This window comes from Protomyctophum bolini (assembly GCF_963924005.1).
Source record: "Protomyctophum bolini genome assembly, chromosome: 13".
NCBI lineage: Eukaryota > Metazoa > Chordata > Actinopteri > Myctophiformes > Myctophidae > Protomyctophum > Protomyctophum bolini.
In genome coordinates, this window is record NC_137874.1 from 17,369,559 (window position 1) to 17,387,222 (window position 17,664).

The 17,664-nt window shown below is 41.8% G+C and overlaps 1 protein-coding gene across 1 annotated transcript; it reads right to left on the reverse strand.

Moving 5' to 3' along the window:
- Nucleotides 1-210: 210 nt before the first annotated feature.
- vps11 (VPS11 core subunit of CORVET and HOPS complexes) lies at nt 211-15,224 on the reverse strand. Its single transcript, XM_080780103.1, has 16 exons — nt 15,066-15,224; nt 13,314-13,458; nt 12,859-12,994; nt 12,396-12,559; nt 11,060-11,310; nt 10,487-10,688; nt 9,810-9,961; nt 8,089-8,275; nt 6,938-7,081; nt 6,055-6,252; nt 3,910-4,071; nt 3,661-3,794; nt 3,134-3,336; nt 2,457-2,628; nt 2,073-2,295; nt 211-753 (listed from the first exon to the last, which is right to left on the reverse strand). The coding sequence occupies exons 1-16, from the start codon at nt 15,209-15,211 to the stop codon at nt 589-591; spliced, it is 2,784 nt and encodes a 927-aa protein (XP_080636229.1). The 5' UTR covers nt 15,212-15,224; the 3' UTR covers nt 211-588.
- Between the last annotated feature and the right edge of the window lie 2,440 nt (nt 15,225-17,664).

Here is a 17,664-nt window from a genome sequence, read left to right on the forward strand (position 1 = left end):
ATGATCGGAATCGGATCGGGAGCAAAAAACCTGATCGGGACAACCCTAATTATCATACAATACTTAAGTCTACTTTAAATGAATCAATTATTGAAGAAATAATAAAGAGTAATTGATTAAGAAAATAATCATGAGTTGGAGCCATAAAATACATAGTCTGGAAACAAGGCTAAAGAGAATATATACCAATTGAAAGGGTTGTCTCGACTCAGTCCTTTACAATTTTATTCTGCAAGCATAACAGACACTAATGACAATTTGAATTTGTTCGACTACAGTATTTCTTTACAATACAGAATGCACAAGAAATCAAGCACTCATAACCAAAAAGTTTAAGGCATTGTTCATAGCAGTTTATAGACACAGTAAAACATGTTTCAATCTTAAATACATTATGCGTCCCCAAGCAGGAACTATGCAAACACATTTCATCATAGTTACTGCAGCAGGCAGGCATATGTTTATCCTCTAATAAAATAAAGTGAAATCCTGTGCAACAAAGCTTGTCGTCAGAACAGCCTCTGAGACATGGTACGATTCTATTTCTGTGTGTGTGTTTGTGACATTGTTGTGTGTGTTGTGAGTGTTTTAGCTGTTCCTTTTGGTCTGGATGAGAAGGTCCCTCTGGAGATCTACCTCTAGATTCCCCACATTCTTGCTTCCAGGAGGGTCGGTGACCAGAGTCAGTTTGTTAAACACCCCTCTACCAAAATAGTCAGCCACAACCGAGAAACCATCATTGGAGCAACGCAGCTGAAAAAAAAGAGACATATTACAGATCAAAAATGAATCATTGTGACGTTTTAATCTGCTAGTGCTACCTACTACATGTATATGCTGCAGCAAACAGACAAGGAAGGCAAGCTTAACCACTGAAGGTCTGGTCATCACAACACTGAACTTTTAGACCTGCTATTTTCCACTATTTCTACAATAAATAAAATAACTAGAAAAGTCTCAATTTAGAAAAATTGCAAAGTGTGGTTGCCGCAGTTGCTTACATAGGCCCCTCCCACAAATTGTGCTAGCCAATTACAATATCACGTCACCCCTGTGATCATGTGTAAGTAAGAGGGGATTTATCCCCCCAAAAAAATGCTGTCTGCAGCATACGGTTACATTTTTCACATTTGCAGTGCCCAAATGGAATTGCTTTTGGCTATGGGTTGATTAAACCACACGCGACATGTGAGTTTGGTTCGTGATCTTTTGTGTGAAATAGGCAGATTACGGCCTAATGATACGCACTATCAACATTCTGCCTGTGCTGTTTTAATTGGATAGGTCCAGAGATCATGTGTACCGATTTCTGTGAGATTTTGACCAAATCTGTAAGAGGAGGAGCAAAAAGTGTGTTTTGGAGAAAATTCTAAATGAATCAATGAATCAATTAAACTATACAACTTTTCTCTTAGCAATGAGAAAGCACACGATTCCCGATTTGACATATGGCTCAAGTGCATACAGTCAAAACTGTGGGAGTAGTGTTTTAAAAAAAAGGTTACTCTAGAGGAAAGATAATAATAAAGAAAGTGTTACAATAGTCTGGTTGCCCTAATCGTTTGTACTGTACCTATACACGCCCCAAAATAGGGATGCCTAAAGGGCCTTTCAACCGGAAAGCGATGAAGGTCTCCTCCAGGTCTGCTCAAGAGGGGCGCAACAACGCATGTGAAAAAAAAGCTAAACAGTGTCCAGGTCTGGTGAGTCGCAGGCGTGTGCACGAAACGAGCATGCGCGCAACAAATTTACAGGACCGCGCTCACGTACAAAGGCCCTTCACACATCCAGGTTTACTTACACGAGGAGCATTTATTTCTGATTAATTCACATTGATTAGAGTACATCTGCACAGATCACAAATATTACATATATATATATATTTTGGAACCAAGGTTGATTTTTCTCTGTGAATAACATTTTATAATAATATATAAAAAACCTGTATGAAATATCCATGGTGCATTTTCAGATTGCTGATTCGTCACGCTCTCTGTGTTTAAAGACATTTATAGTGCGAACGGGTAACTATGTTGTTTACGTTTCCTGACGTTTGAGGATAACTGAGTCACCTGTCTGGTGAAATGGTCATGCAGGTCTCGTTTCTGGTCCTGGGCCCGCAGCATGTCCATAACCTTGCGGTTCTCTGGCGTGCAGGTGGGACACTCTGCCTCGCTCTCAGCGTAGCTCTCAAAGCAGTGCTGATGGAAGGAGTGACTGCACAGGAAATGAACCGAGGGCAGCTCCAGAGGGCTGTTGCACATGTTACACTTCGTCTTCTGAAAAATCTTCGCGCTGCATGGGAAAGACCGTAAAACAACGTAAAACAAAACGCTGTTTCTGTGATCCGACAATACCATGAGCTAGGGCAGTGGTTCCCAACCTTTTCCGGATCAGGGCCCACTTGAAAAGCTCATATCGAGACAACGTTATAAAGGACCCTGAAAACAACCAACCTGCTCCGGAGCTCCAGGATCTCCGAGCGGAGGTGGGCCGTCTCCTCGCGGTACTGGCTGATCTTGCGCTCATCGTCTTCGATCTGCGTGCTCTCCCTCTCTAGCTTGTTGATGAGGTAGTCCTTGATGACGGACAGCGTGGCCGTGGAGTTGTGTGCCAGCGTTTGCACCACTGTGACAGCAAACACATACACAAGCTACACTAAGCAACATCGTTGTTTACCAAATGCAATGGTCAAAATGGACAGTTTACCTGTACCATGTGTCTGAAGCATATTTTGACAATGTAAATGACTTCTGTAAATGATTTTCACTACAGATTGTGGCTCATAGCTTAGATCCGTTTCCTAAAAAACCCAATTGACTTCATTATATTCAACTGTGAAATCATAGCTACAAGTTGGGTGGGATGAAAATTTAAATCCGTTAACTAATTTATAACACTATAGCGGAACGATGGAAGTTGGAAATGCATGCCCCACCCAGTTATTATGTCTGTGTCCCTTTTATCCCCATACATGGAGTTCTTTGTCAGGCATGCTCAGATTTTTTTGTGGTAGTTCTGTACAAACGTGGGTCTGACCGACTCAACACCGGGGACTGCACTCCCTGTGGGGGTGTGGAACGTGTGTGTCGATTTTGAAGTCGGTGGAGCGAATATAGCAGTTTCAACTCACCAAGTAGAGGGGGCATCAAGTTGTTTTGGTCTATGTGATGCAAGACTTCACTGATATAGGCCTTGCAGTCTTCTTCTTTCCTGGCAAAGTAACCCAGCGCCTGCTCCCACAGGCACACCTCCTGGTCTCCATAGCGCTTGCAGGCCTCCACCACCTTGCCATACTCCTCGTTCTGCATATGGTAGTGCATAATCTGCTGATATCTGTTCAGATTAAAATGGATGAGATGTTATCATTTTACTCAAATTATGATGGCAGTGTTTAAAGGCTAAACCGCACCAATGCGACTAATCACAACTCCTAGCAATAACAGTTTTGAGGTGAACCTCACCAACTGCCATTGCAACTGCCATTGGGGATAATGGTTGCAAGTAGTTGCATGTTGCAAGGAGTTGCATGGCGAATCATTGGTGTGGGCTTTAGGGTTTGACACTTTGACAGATTCAACATTCAAAGTAATGCCGTAAACCAAACATTACCAGTGTTACCGGTGTTTGGTCTGAGCTAAGACAAATAGGCACACTTACAGTTTTCCTTTCTCATACAGGTAGAGGACCCCTTCTTTGAAGTTATGCATCTGACAAAGGACAAGAGCCTTATCAAAGACAGTATTATCACTCCTCAGTAGTGACAGTGCTGCCCCCTGGAGGACCTTTTTTCTCTGCAAGACAAACAAATACAAGATGATCTTTCACGTCAGGTAAAACTTAACCGTGTTATAAACCAAGGAAAAACAAAAACAAGTGACAACAAAGTAGCGTGTGTTTTGCATTCACCTCAGGGTTCTGTTCGTGTGCCCAGTCCTGCAGACGAAGCTCCAGCAGTGTGTCGTAGACACCCTGAGGAGAGAAGGGCTCTACCTCGATCATGTGCTCCAGGAAAGCCTTCAGCTCACGTGGGTTATTGGCAAATATCGGGATGAACTCTTCAGAATTGGCCTGGGACCAGAAGATATATTGATATTTAGACACGAGTTATGCATTTGAACAATGGTTACCAGCATTACCGTCATAAACCAAAAAAACTAAATCACGACAAGTATACGAAAGGGGGTGATAAACTAAAGTAGATAGGTAAGACATATTTGTAGTCAAACAGATTCCATCACTTGCTGTAACTTACAACAGGGTCTTTTCAACCTCATCAACTGGATTTCTACAGTACTGGAGTAACATTCCATAGTTCCGCAGAGTTCTTGTTGCTGAATATTTTGATAGCGTGTATGTATGCCAATCCCAAAGAAAACCAGCACCCATCTTGCAATGGGTCTGGTCCACAAGATTCGATACACCACTAAGATACCCATGTACCCGTCTAAATACTTCCTTAATGTAAACGAAGTCACCTCCCCCTGGCCAGCCGGGGCGCCTGATGGAGGGGAAAGGAACTGGTCGGAATAACGTGTCCCTTCCACGCGCTACGTCCGGCCGGGGAAATTCCCCTCTGTCAGGTGAAAAGAAGCAGCTTGGACTCCTCATGCATAGAAGGAGGCATGAGGTAAATCCGCTGCCCCCCCAGGTTGGCAGAGGAAGTGTAGCGCCCAGGATTACATTAGATAATTGGCACTGGGTGATAAGAAAAACTGTGGGATAAAAAAAAAGTAAAAAAAAAAAAATGTAAACGAAGTCCACACCCACAACACCAGAGGGAGTGCAACAAACCATGTACAACCCAGATTCGGCACAAACAAGGGACTAAATTATTTTCGCTCCTATGCCACCAAAATGTGGAACGCCCTACCAACAGTCATTAAGACATGTGAATCCCTTGACTCCTTCAAAACCGCTCTCAAAGGGCACCTACGGATGGCTGCAATTCAAAACTGGCCTCTGTAAAATCTGAATCCCCCCCACCCCCCCACCCCTTTCCCCTCACTGTACATGTATCTTTTCCCTTTTTGCTTCCTATATGATGAATTCCTGTTCTGTTCTTTAACTACATAGAAGTGTCTATTTGTATGTCTCTAAATGTTTTGATGAATTGAACAATGTGGACCCTGTTGTAAACAAGTGTAATGCTTAATTGGGTCGTCCACTCACAGTTAACAGTCTCTGTATTGAGTTTGTGCTTGAAATGTACTGTAATTCTACAAACTGTTAATAAATATTTAAATCAATCAAAAAAAAACCCGGTTGCTCAGGGTGGGCACCCGCTCTGGGACTAAAGCACGCCTCACGACACAAGGCATGCCTGCCTTAATTCGTTTCTAAGTGATTTCGAAAGGCATGTTGTAAAACCTTGCACATAGGCTGGATATTGAATGAACCAAAACAAGTGCTCAAGCTAAATGTTTTTTTGTTGAGAAGCGCATGTAAACATTTGATGTATGGGACTTAACCCACATGTCCTGTACCCAACAGGACGTTGGGGGTAGGATTAGTCAGTCCTACCCCCTGTCCTACCAGCACTGTTTATTTGCAGATTGTTATATTTGTTTGTTAGCATTTATAGAAGAAGGAATAGCAGCATAATGGAGAAAACCACAGGGCCATGGAGAAATGAGGTCCAAGCTCTCGCCCTCATTTGGGCGTAAAAATTTGAGGACAAAATATAACAGGTGAAATGAATGAAAACTACACTACAATCTAAAGACAATGGAAGAAAAAACTGTAACTAAAACTGGACCCAGCACCACTTCATGTTAGCTGTTTGTTTTTCTTCAAAGTTAAAGAAACGCTTAAGAAAAACGAACAGAATTTAGTTGAAAACGTATGTCCAGTATGCATCTTTTAAACGGTTAGAAAAAAGGTACAGTTAATCACCAATGCTAAAAGGAAAACACAGTTACTTACTTACCACAAAAAGCCCTGAGGGCTTGTTTCCATTGTGGTCCTATGATCGAGTATGACACATAAAAATAAAAAAAAAGAACTTGGTTAACGGTTTAACATGACGCACTGCTGCATGTCAGACAGGCTGACCTTATTTGTAGGACCCTTGTCCAAGCTGTCTCTGTCCGTGGCGTCTGCGTTGGGCTGGTAATCAGTGCACAGGCCCTTCAGCAGCAGCGTGGTGCCGTCGGGGACGTGGTGCATCAGGGTCTTGCCGTAGCGCTTCATGTTGCTCTCGGCCTGCTCAAAGGGCAGCCGTCCGATGTAGCGGAGCGCCTCTTGGTAGTTCTGTCACACGGAGAGGCAGACAGACCTGAGATCAGATTCTAAAAATGTCTTCTACTGTACATCCCGACAGTTTTCTGAAAAAGCTATGTTTCTATGTCAGTCGCTCTTCGATTTTTCAAAAATAGCAGACCTACAAGCTCGTAGCGCGCCGCTCGTGTAGCTTGTAGATCTGCTATTTTTCAATAGCTAACACCAAATGGGGTTCCCTCCCAAAATGGGTTAACCACACCATCTGTTCAGTCACACCTCGTCTTGGATAATACAATTCTAACTAGGCTGAAATTAACCTAATTGGAATTGAATTACAGTACTACTACCAATACTAACACACACAACTTTTCACATTTTCGACATTGAATATTGTTCAGGTGAAATAGTTACTGTAAGTAAATATACATTATAGTGCCATGCATGCCACTCTTACCCATTAGAAAATAAATGGAAGTTGTACAACCAATACACACTTTTACAGGCAGTGGATCAATATCCAATCATCACAGAGGCCATGAACGTGCAAAAGAAACAACACGTCTTTAAAAGCAGCTAGTTCATCTACCTATCTATCTAACAAGATACTGTAGATAGGTATCTATCTAACAAGATAGATAGGTAGATTAACTCGTATAGAGCACTTCTTACTGTTGCCCCAACAGCTAATATTAATACAGAAAGCTATGTTTTTCACCTTCAGGTCTTCAAGTTGGATCTTCAGGTACCACTCGTGGTGCATGTGTTTCTCAGCCAGGAAAACGGCATGGCTGTGGTACCCAGCCTGCCGCAGAACCTTGATGGCGATCTCCACATCAAAGTGGACCTCAGACTCACTGCTCTGTTGAAAACAGAAGGGAAAGTGACCAATGAGTGAACACTGTAAAATGAACCAAGCACTCACCCTCATCATAAACTAATTACCTGTAACTTACATTTTTCTATTTTACAATTTTGTCCACTTGCCCATCCAAACGACAGCAGGAACCAGCCAAAATCCATGTTCTATAACATGCCATTAACCACTTAACTTAAACCATTAAGACCAGAGGCCCGAATCTACAAATGACTAGAAAAAGTTAGAAACTACTGATTTAGGGGGTCCTCAACTAGAAATGCTGAAGGTCCACTAATCATTTTTTTAAAGACCGGTCCGGTCCCATGAGTGTGACGTGGGCCACGCAATGGCCAGCGGAGAGCGGGGCTCTATGCCTGTTTAGTACAGTCAAACCAAGGCAAGCTTATACAAATCGGATCCCTTCCCAACCATCCAATACTGGGGTATGATACTGAGTATGGAAATAAAATGTTTTACAAATATTCCCCTCCAAAAATTCACAGCAAATGAGAGGTATTGTGTTCAGGCACAAAGAACACTTTTATTTTGTCATGATTTGCCTGCTTAATAATAAGAGAAATAGCACCTTTAAGAGAAATAGCACATTGGTAACCAGTTGTCTTTTTTCTTAATTTAACAAAAATCAGACCCATCTGAAGTGAGTGGTACTGTACTGTACTGTACTGTACTGTACTGTACTGTACTGTACTGTACTGTACTGTACTGTACTGTACTGTACTGTACTGTACTGTACTGTACTGTACCCACAAAGCTGTTTGGACAAATCACCATCCAGTAATTCAGTACTTCTGGTTGCTGTGGAATCTGAGAGTGGGATTGGCTTTACAACATTATTTTATAAAAAACAACAGTTTGTAAATAGGGGTGCTAGGGTTCATGTGAATAATTACTCAAAGTAAAACTTATTTATATCCACTGGAATCAGCATGAGATTAGGCACAGTATCGTTTGACCAACAGTAAACGCTCACTCGCAGCAGTCACCCTCACCTTGATGAACTCCTCCAGCTTGGAGCTGTCCTTCAGCTTGGTGTAGCAGTTGAGCAGCAGGGTGGTGTGGTCTGCGTTGGCCAGGGACTGCCGGTGCAAAGCCTGCAGGTAGGCAGTCAGGTTGTGGATCCTTTGAGCGTCCAGGAACTTCCGGATCACGTAGGAGGGCTCCAGCTTTCCAATGGTGCTGCAATAAAATGTGACAACGGCGGCTTAACCACTTGAACGAACACTAGCGATCATTTCCCATTTTGGGCGGGAACCCCATTTTGGTGTTAGCATTATGTTATGCTTTAGCTATTGAAAAATAGCAGATCTACAAGCTTGCTACGAGCTTGTAGGTCTACTATTTTTGAGAAATCGAAGAACGACTGACATAGAAACAGAAAACTGTCAGGATGTAGAAGATTTTTGATCTCAGGTCAAAATGGGTTAAAATAGGCAAATGTTTGTCGAACATAGCAAATCTACAAGTTCACAAAGCGTCACGTTATGACGCAAAAAAAAGTCACATCTGTAATTAAAGTGTTCTATATGATGAGGATAAGGAATGCAACCATCAAACAGATTGATTTGCCAACTGATGTATATCATTTGTCAAAGAGATTTTGTGTAGAGGGAAATAAGTGAGGATTAAGTACCCATGGGGGGCCCTGGTCAACAAAGTACAGTATATAGGTTTGAACCGTTAACAGCAAGTTGTGGAGTCAATTAATGTGTTCTAGTCTCCAACAGTTGTTAAAAGGCTGGGGAATGATGGTCTCAAATGCAACAGCTATTTTGGTACCATAACAATGTGTTTTCTTTCCCAGGCTGTCTTGTTGCTTATTTGTCATAGCTTACTTATGGTTATAAAAGACGAGTGTTAATTACAACATATGCATTTTCTGCAATTTGTGGCTTTCTCCTATTCCACAATTCATCTTGTTGTTGACTTAAAGCATATCTTTATTTAAGGTGACTGCAATACAGCTGATTATCTTTAATGTGACTTTGATGCATTTGATCCTTTTTTTTTTTTTAATATATTTTTTATCCCACAATTTTGTAACCCATTTTTCGCCCCTGTGTCAATCATCTAATGTGATCCTGGGCTCTACACACCCTCCACCAACCTAGTCCCCCATATATGGGGGACAAGTGGAGAGCAACGGACTTGAACTCATGCTTCCTTCATGCCTGAGTGTCCAAGTTGCTCCTACACCTGACAGGGGGGAGTTTCCCTGGTTGGACGTAGCACGTGGAAGGAACACGTTATTCCAACCAGTTCCTTTCCCCTCCATCAGGCGCTGGCCAGGGGGAGGCAGTTTAGTGACCAGGATTACTGCATGTTTTTTGTGAGGGTACCTACCCTAGGGGACACGGGGAGAACATGCAAACTCCACACAGAAAGGCCCTTTCGCCAACCCCGCCTTCGGGTATGGGCACTGATGACGCGGAGGAGGAAACACGCCGCCAGCACCCACAGCGTCCCGAGCGGGAATCGAACCCAGGACCTTCTAGCTGTGAGGCGACAGCACTACCAACTGTGCCACCGTGGCCCCTGCATTTGATCCTTCAATAAACTATTATACATGATAAGATAAACAAATATCACCACTAGCCCTCTGATATTGCAAGAGTACAGCACACCAAGCAAACCACTTCTGGTTCAGCAAATTGGTTAGCAACAGCTATATGAAAATAAGAGTAGGCTATTTTTTCTTCAGGAGAAATCTTACCGAATGTACTGTTGAATAGCTCCGTCGTGGTCTCCCTTTAGGTATAGGTGATCGCCATACTGTCTGAAGATTTCTGACAGACCATCACTATCCAAGTGTTGGCTCTTGGCCAGGTTTATGGCCATTACAAACAGGTTCTTTTTGAATAGCATCTAGAAGGACAAAATAAAACAGCTCAATGTCAGGAAACACTATCCTCATAGACATTCCCTTAGAGCAGTGTATCCTAAACAAAGGGTCACAAGTCGACCATTGTTTTCTTCTTTACAAAAAGAGAGAAAAAATATTTCAAAACGTTTCCAAGAATGTTATTTTCAGGTCCCAGGAAGACACAAAAATGGGTTGAGTTCAGTTTAGGTATAATTCTTGTGGGGTTAGGACGGTTTAGGCATAATTTTTCCTGTTGATTGGTCCATTTTTATTAGACAGAAAACCCGGACTGGATCCGTGGATCCGGATCTTTAAATTGTAAAATAAACAGGAAGTTAACATTTTTATTTAAAAAATAAAAAGAGCTTCACCGAAACTTGAGTTTCGGTGAAGCTCTATATTGTCTGAATCAACTATGTTTGTCCTGTCAGAATTAGGTGAGAAACAAAATAATCCAATTTTGTCCAACCTCTGCCATTTAATTATTGGACTAATACAGGTAGCACTAGCCAACCTTTGGGACTCACCTCTAGCTTGGTCTGAGTGTCCTTTTCCTGGAGAACAAACATCTTGCCGTCTCTCGTCAGAATGTAGAAGGAGCCCCACTCTGCCAACACATCCACGATGTCGTCAAAGGAGGCACTGTAGGCGATGAACTTGTTGTCCAGATCATAGATGGTTAGTTGTTGTTTTTCTGATGGTGAGGACTCCCTGCTGGCAAATCCAGACCTGGATATAGAAACAGAGCCATTAGCGTCACATCTTCAAATCAAAACGGATTATCTTCAGTTTTATGTAAAACACTTTGTAATTTATAAAGTGCGATATAAAATCAGTATATTACTACTATATAAAATATCAGAAGAGTACTATTATTTAACCATTTTTATTTAGAGCATGACATTATAGGCAGAAATTGTCTAAATGTTTCCAACATTTTTCAAAGATCTTCACAATGTGTCACAATGCATCACAAATCTTCGTAATGTTGTTTTGAAATGGCAGCTCTCACAGCGTGTTGCAGTGCCACGCACTGTGAGCTTGTAGATCGGCTATTTCTGAAAAGACTAAATGAAATAAGTGGTTAAGATTCTCCTTACTTGTTTGGTAACTTTGTGTCCCGAATGAGTAAGAGCAAATAGCCTCGGTGCCAATGGGCCAACAGCTTGTGTCCATCAAAAGCAAAGCAGGGCCCTCGTTCATCAGGCTGGTACAGATACACACATTCATCACCGGCCACAATGAACTGAGAGTCCTGGGAGGGGTCAGTGATGGAGGAGCAACGTAGCGCACAGCCATGTGTGTCGTCCAGGTCAAACCTGGGGTACTCCTTGATGGACAGGGTGTAGCACTGCCCAGGAGTAGAGAATGATGGGGATTGGGGAACTTAAGTCAAGGGGTGACAGGCAGTTGAAGAAATCTCAAGATAGACACCCATCGTTAAATCTGTATTAGTAATATTGACACCAGTGATGTTCCCCTACTTAAAATCTAGGTGTATAATAGGCTGTTCACATTTGATTAATTACTGAACGTATGAAATGGATACACAATATATTTCCATTTTTAATAATAATTATTATTTTTAAGCAGGTTGAGCACAATGACAGTTCAGCTTGTGGTTCAGCTGTGCTATTTCGTCAGCTGCAGCTGACCAATCAGCACAAGCTTGACTACCGTCCCTCACCAAAGTATATGAAAAACATTCAAAAAGATGACGTCGGTAAAGACACCGACGTCATTTTCGCCATCATGCAATTCCAAACGGACGATTCGTCGCTATTTCTGAATGACTGAGACCTTTGTAAAGTAATCGCTTCTGGAAAAGAACACATTATTGTCTGCTGTGTTGCTTTTCGATGTGTACACTGTAATTTTATAGAGGTATCTAAAGAGCAAAAACTATGTTTCTGAATGTGCCAAGTATCGCGAGACTGTCCGTCGTTTCCTGTCTGCCAGCCAAATCTTCTGATACCTCGGAGACAGAAACGATACCTGCCGCTCAAATAAAATGATGTACTTCACATCGAAAAGCAAGTGATTAGAAAACAACCTGATATGTCTTCTTTTATTTCCCTGAACCGATTATATGACAAAGATCTCAATTGTTCCGAAATAATGTTTGTTCATGAGCTGGTCCAACCGGCTCCATTTACTGCAATGTATGTCATGGAACTTCCGGTGCGAGGTTTTCCGTCCATGAAAGTGTCATGGCGTGTCATGACATCAACGGCTTTCTTACCTTCTATAATGTATCTTGCCCTCACCCAGGGCAAATAAAGGCTAGGAGGTAATAATATGTAGGTATGTGATACTAATTCATTTATTTCATACATTTGGTATTGGAAACAGTCAATTCATTTCACCACACAAAGGAAAATATCCAGAAATAGTCATATAAAAGAACCAGCACAAAGAGTAATTATTATGACTTACATGGACTTTCTCCAGAGTGGCAACAAACAGGTGCGTGACCTTGCCCATTTGGCGGAAGGAAAGGCCAGTAACTGGGGAAGTGCCTTCATGCAGGGTCAGGGTTTTACTGTGCCTATCTCTGGTGATGTCACCCTTGGTCAACACCACACTGCCATCCGTGAAGCCTGCCAAGAAATAACAAAAGTCATCAGTATCTATCCACAAACTAGGTTAAACATTTTGTGGCAGCCGGTTCAATAGAGCAGTGATTCTCAAAGTGGGTCGTTCCGGGGGGGGGGCAGCTTAATAACTGATACGGCACCAAATGGACCCGTACAGGTCTGTAACTCAGAGAGTGTACAAATGAAACCAAGTGGACATGGGTCCATTTAGATCCATTTGTACACTCTCTTATGCATACCAAACTGGGAGAATCACAATAGAGCTAATCAATAAGGTTGAAGAAGACATATTCGGAGCTCACCAATGGCCATGAAGTTAAGGTTCTCGTGTACGCTGAGGCACGACACCTCAGTGGGTTTGTTGCCAGGTATTGCAGGGAATATCCTGGTGCACAGAGGACTTCCACTATCTCGCTTGTCAAGGTTCCATACTTTGACCTGTGAGATGTCATCAGATTAATTCATGTCATGCGACACAAAAACAGAAGGCCAGCCCGGGCCGCCGGGCCGGCCTAGTGGTTCGGGCACCTAGGCTGCTAATACAGCGTGTCGTGGGTTTGACTCCCGATCCCAACGACCTTTGCTGCATGTCACTCCCCATCTCTTGCCCCATTTCCTGTCAACCAACTATACACCATCAAATAAAAGGCAGAAAAGGTCACGTTATACAAGCGTACAACGTGACTGATCTGCTTTTTCCGCCATCTTTGGAGTTAATTTCAGCTGTGTAGGTAATGAGTGCGAGTGTGACACTTACTAGTGGGTTTATTCCATGTTCATCTTGTCCCACTGACACGAGGATGCTGTGCTGCTTCAGCTGATAGATGTGTGTTACCCGCAACTTGTAGGCCTGGAAGGATGACAACTGTAGAGAGCGTGTCATGAGCCAGATCTGACCTTCCATATGTATTAAAAGAGGGTTAAGGTGAACTCTGTAAATTGTTGGTATCAGGATGAAAGCAAGATATTTATGAATGTGCATACAATTGTTATTGTTTGGATGTTACAAATGTCAAATGTTTTCTCCCTTTGGTGCAATAAACACTCAATAGTACATTATGGAGAAGCAGTTCACAGACAAGATATTTCAATCATATTTACTTGCGCAAGCAGAGCGTGCAAGTACTGTGATCGGCTGGGTGTGTATGTTGGTGTACTCCACCGGCCAATAAGGGATCACCATTCTTGGTGACATAACTAAGGTACCAACTCAAGGGTTTTATTTTTATTACCAGCTGTGTAAGCACAGCTGGTCAATGTTCTCTCTGCGGTGCTTTCATGCCCGCTTGCTGTAGTTGAGACCTAGGTTTCTCATTGGCTGTACTGACAACCTATCGTCCTGATTGGCTGTCTCGTCTCTAGGCAACCACACACTTTTAGTCATCAATTCTTGTTTCCTTTTGTCTGGGAGGGGCATGGGTTGCAGTAGCCATGGTTCACATCACGCTCGTACTTCACAAGTGTCATGGCTTAACTTCCGCCTGTTTTACGCGATCACTACATTTAATTGTAAACAGGTACATAAACATTATATTATAAAGTACTCACCACGTGGGCCACGGGTGTTAGAAATTTACTGGGACAGCAATTAGCACTGCTGCATTCCGCATTTAATAAATGGCATTTTTATCCGAGCGTTTTTTTTTGTTTGTCATTGGCTTTCAACTACGCGCCCCTATCGGTCGGGAGAAGTGTGGCACTCGGTGTGTTCGATATAGGCACGCTGACCGCACTGCCAATACAGTCCAATAATGAAACTGGCTTTAGTTGCGTCATGATTATGACAGTCATGTTTCAGGGCTAGGGTTGCAGCATAGTTAGTCTTCATTATTTGCTTGCCCTGAGATTTTTGTCATTGAAAAATCTTCCAATAAAAGCAGTTTGAAAAGAATAATATAAATTATTATAATTATTATAAATTTCACTTTCAGCATAAAGTGCTTCACATAATGAAATGAAACAGTGCATAAACATGCATAATATACAGAAATGGCAGTGAAGGGTTACGTTTTTTTGCAGAAGCACTGTACTGCATCCAACACAGTTTGTTTGATTGTGGACAGTGAACCTTTTGTGTGAAAATTAGACAAGAAGAAAACCGGTTTAAATCACTGTTCCCCCCTACTTGGATTTCTTAGGACTTTTGATATGTTATTACTTAATACTAACATATTTCATATTATATATTTCCTAGATTGCCTATACTACAACAAAGCTACTGTAACATGTTTTTTTCCAGACCTACTAGTGTCATGTTGGAAACCTTTGTCAAGCATGCATCACATTAGAATTAGAATACCGTCCTATAGCTACAACTTCTCATTCTTTCAGTCATTTTCGAAGCAGATCTAACAATCTCGATTTATCTTAGCTTGTTAGGTACACTTTGCAGTTTGCAATCATTGAGTACGCTGGGTGCGCCATATAATATTCTGCTTTCATTCAAGCTCAGCACACTCAGCCACCGATATGTACTGTCTGTATGCTTGTTGTTGTTGTCATGTGAAGGATATCCCCAAGAACAATGTGGCCACGACCGGAGTCACAAGCCGATATTCCACCTGGAAGAGCGAAGTTTTTCCCATTATCTCCTGGATCCTTCACCGTTTCTTTATCAAAAAACACGAATCTTCTCCACTGTAAGAATGCAGCCATTTTGTGTTAGCAGTAGCACTGTCACTGAAGCTTCAGAAGCTAGAGTTAGCTTGCCCCGAGACCATGTCATCATGTGACACTAACAAAGATCATGTGACAGCAGGTCCAGAAAACTGACAGGCGAATAGCATTAGCCAATGATATGAATGGTACCCCATGTTTATATTCTCCTGATAGTCAGTCAGCTAGTGTGCCATGCCATGTAAACATTATGTTGAATTATGACACCACATAAAAATGAAAACAATTCCAACAGATGTTGATTGTCCATAAATATAAGAACATTTCTTTCTTCTTCTGGACTAGCTATTTTCTTTCACATCAGGGCAATGACCATCGAAATAATGCACTCTAGTGCTCCCAGACTCCCTCGGACCTCCCTAGTCAGATGTGCAGTCCAATGCATGCATTTGAGAGAGCTTAATTGAATGTGTTATTTTAAAAAGAAAATCCTCTCTCTCACACAGTCACACTTATGCCAGGACAGGTGTTATATCATGTTTGACTCCCATCCCGTCAGAATCCAACTCCCCCGCGCATGCATGTTTTTTTTTTCTTCTTTTCAGTTCCGCCAGCAGTTGGCGCCAGATAACCTATTTTATATTACCTCTGCATGTAGGCTAGTAAAGACATAATAGATCATTCTAGACTCTAGAGGAGGATTCTAAAAACGACTTATAAATCCTAAAGCCTTGTTTATACTTCACTGTGCATTGTGTGCAACGGTCCTATGCTGGAAAATAGCAGATATGCAAACTCACAGCACATCTCATTCAAGACACTGAACTTGCAGATCTGCCATTTTTGCCATCCAAATGCATTATGGTTAAATGGGCCCTATAAGAGATCAGAGATGCAGAAATTAACTAGAAAAAGTGCCCTTCTGGGCACAGGTCTCCACCAGGAGGATAGGAGAGTGTGATGTTTGGCAAAATGTTTAGGAGTAATTTAAACATGACTCAGGAGCATATAAATAATCTATCTAGCTATTGGAAAGAGTTAAACGGTTGAAATGTATTGTGTTTTTCTACCCACTCCACAACTAAAGTGCAGTAACAGAAAAAAAGCCTGCATGGGTTTAAAAATGTTTCAACAGGTCAACCAAAAGAGATATCTGCAAATAAGTGATATTACACTAATTGTATAATGTTCTTGAGGTAATTGTTTATCCCGCAAAACAAATAAATACACAAATAAGTTATTGTGTCCGAAATGTAGAACCAGTGGTTCTCAATCATTAATTGTCACAGGACCACAATGGAAACACAAACGAACGGGGGTCAACATTCTGTACTGGCCATATATGGAGTGTCTTGAGTGTACAGGGTTTGATGAGGGCACACATGAGGGCACAGTTAGGGATCTCCAACCCTGAAGATGTCACAGGTGACTGACTGACGGGAAATGCACGATTCCATAGTAAATGCAACCTGCAGTCACAATAATATGACTCCCCAGTCAAAACATCACTTTGTGCTTTCTAAGGTGTGATTTGGGGCCCTAAAGATGAATACAAAAGTAATATAAACATGCTAATAATGTCCAATACTTTGATAGGGAGGGGGGTGAAATTATGACAGGCAGTTACTGCCGTCAAAATGATGACTCCCAGGTAAAAAACACGTGTTTGAAATAGACACTAGTGCTTTCTAGGGTATGATTTGGGGCCCTAAAGATGAATACAAAATTAAAATCAACATCCATACAGTCTAATAATTAGATAGGGAGGGAGGCCCTAAAGATAAATACAAAATTACATCCTAAAAAACATGCCAATACTGTCCAATAATTAGATAGAGAGGGGGGGGGGGTGAAATTATGACAGGCAGTTACTGCGGTCAAAATATGACTCCCAGGTATAAACACTTAAAACACTAAAAGTCTGATAATGATTTGCTGTGCATGTTCACATCATGTACATTACTTTAAAGCATTAATATATTTTAAACACACGTGTATTTTTTTCTTCTTCATTTCTTTTTATTAATTATTATTATACATTTTCCAGGAGTTTAGTATGATGCACAGATATAATGCTGAATGTACTGCACAGTATAGTTTATACAATACATAGTGATACTACACTACCCTACTCTACAGTCTTGAACGTCCTTTACTGCTCACACTTATGCCCGCACAGATGGGGGTACAGGCTTTAGTTTAGACATAGGCCTACTATCGGTCCAACTGGCTGTTTCTGCATGTCGGTTCGTTGGTGTGTCTAATCTGCGTGTGCATCCTGTTTCAGCCTCGATTGATTTCATCCTGAGACATCATACTAAACTGCGCTATTGCACCCAACCAGAAATGTTGCTGGGGGAAAGGCTGTGGGATTAGATTATGAGATAAGGAGGAAGTAGGTTGGAGACGAGTGGCTTTAACTTTAAAGGGACATTTCACAGCTGGAAGAAACTGCAGTCACTCAATGTTAATAGTATTTGTAGTAGATGACC

Coding starts and splice junctions, on each gene's coding strand:
- vps11 (XM_080780103.1), bottom strand. CDS start 15,211: ATGGCTGCATTCTTACAGTGGAGAAGATTCGTGTTTTTTGATAAAGAA. Junction 3,337..3,660: donor CTGTATGAGAAAGGAAAACT/GTAAGTGTGCCT, acceptor TAATCTGAACAG/ATATCAGCAGATTATGCACT. Junction 2,629..3,133: donor CTTGATGCCCCCTCTACTTG/GTGAGTTGAAAC, acceptor TTGCTGTCACAG/TGGTGCAAACGCTGGCACAC.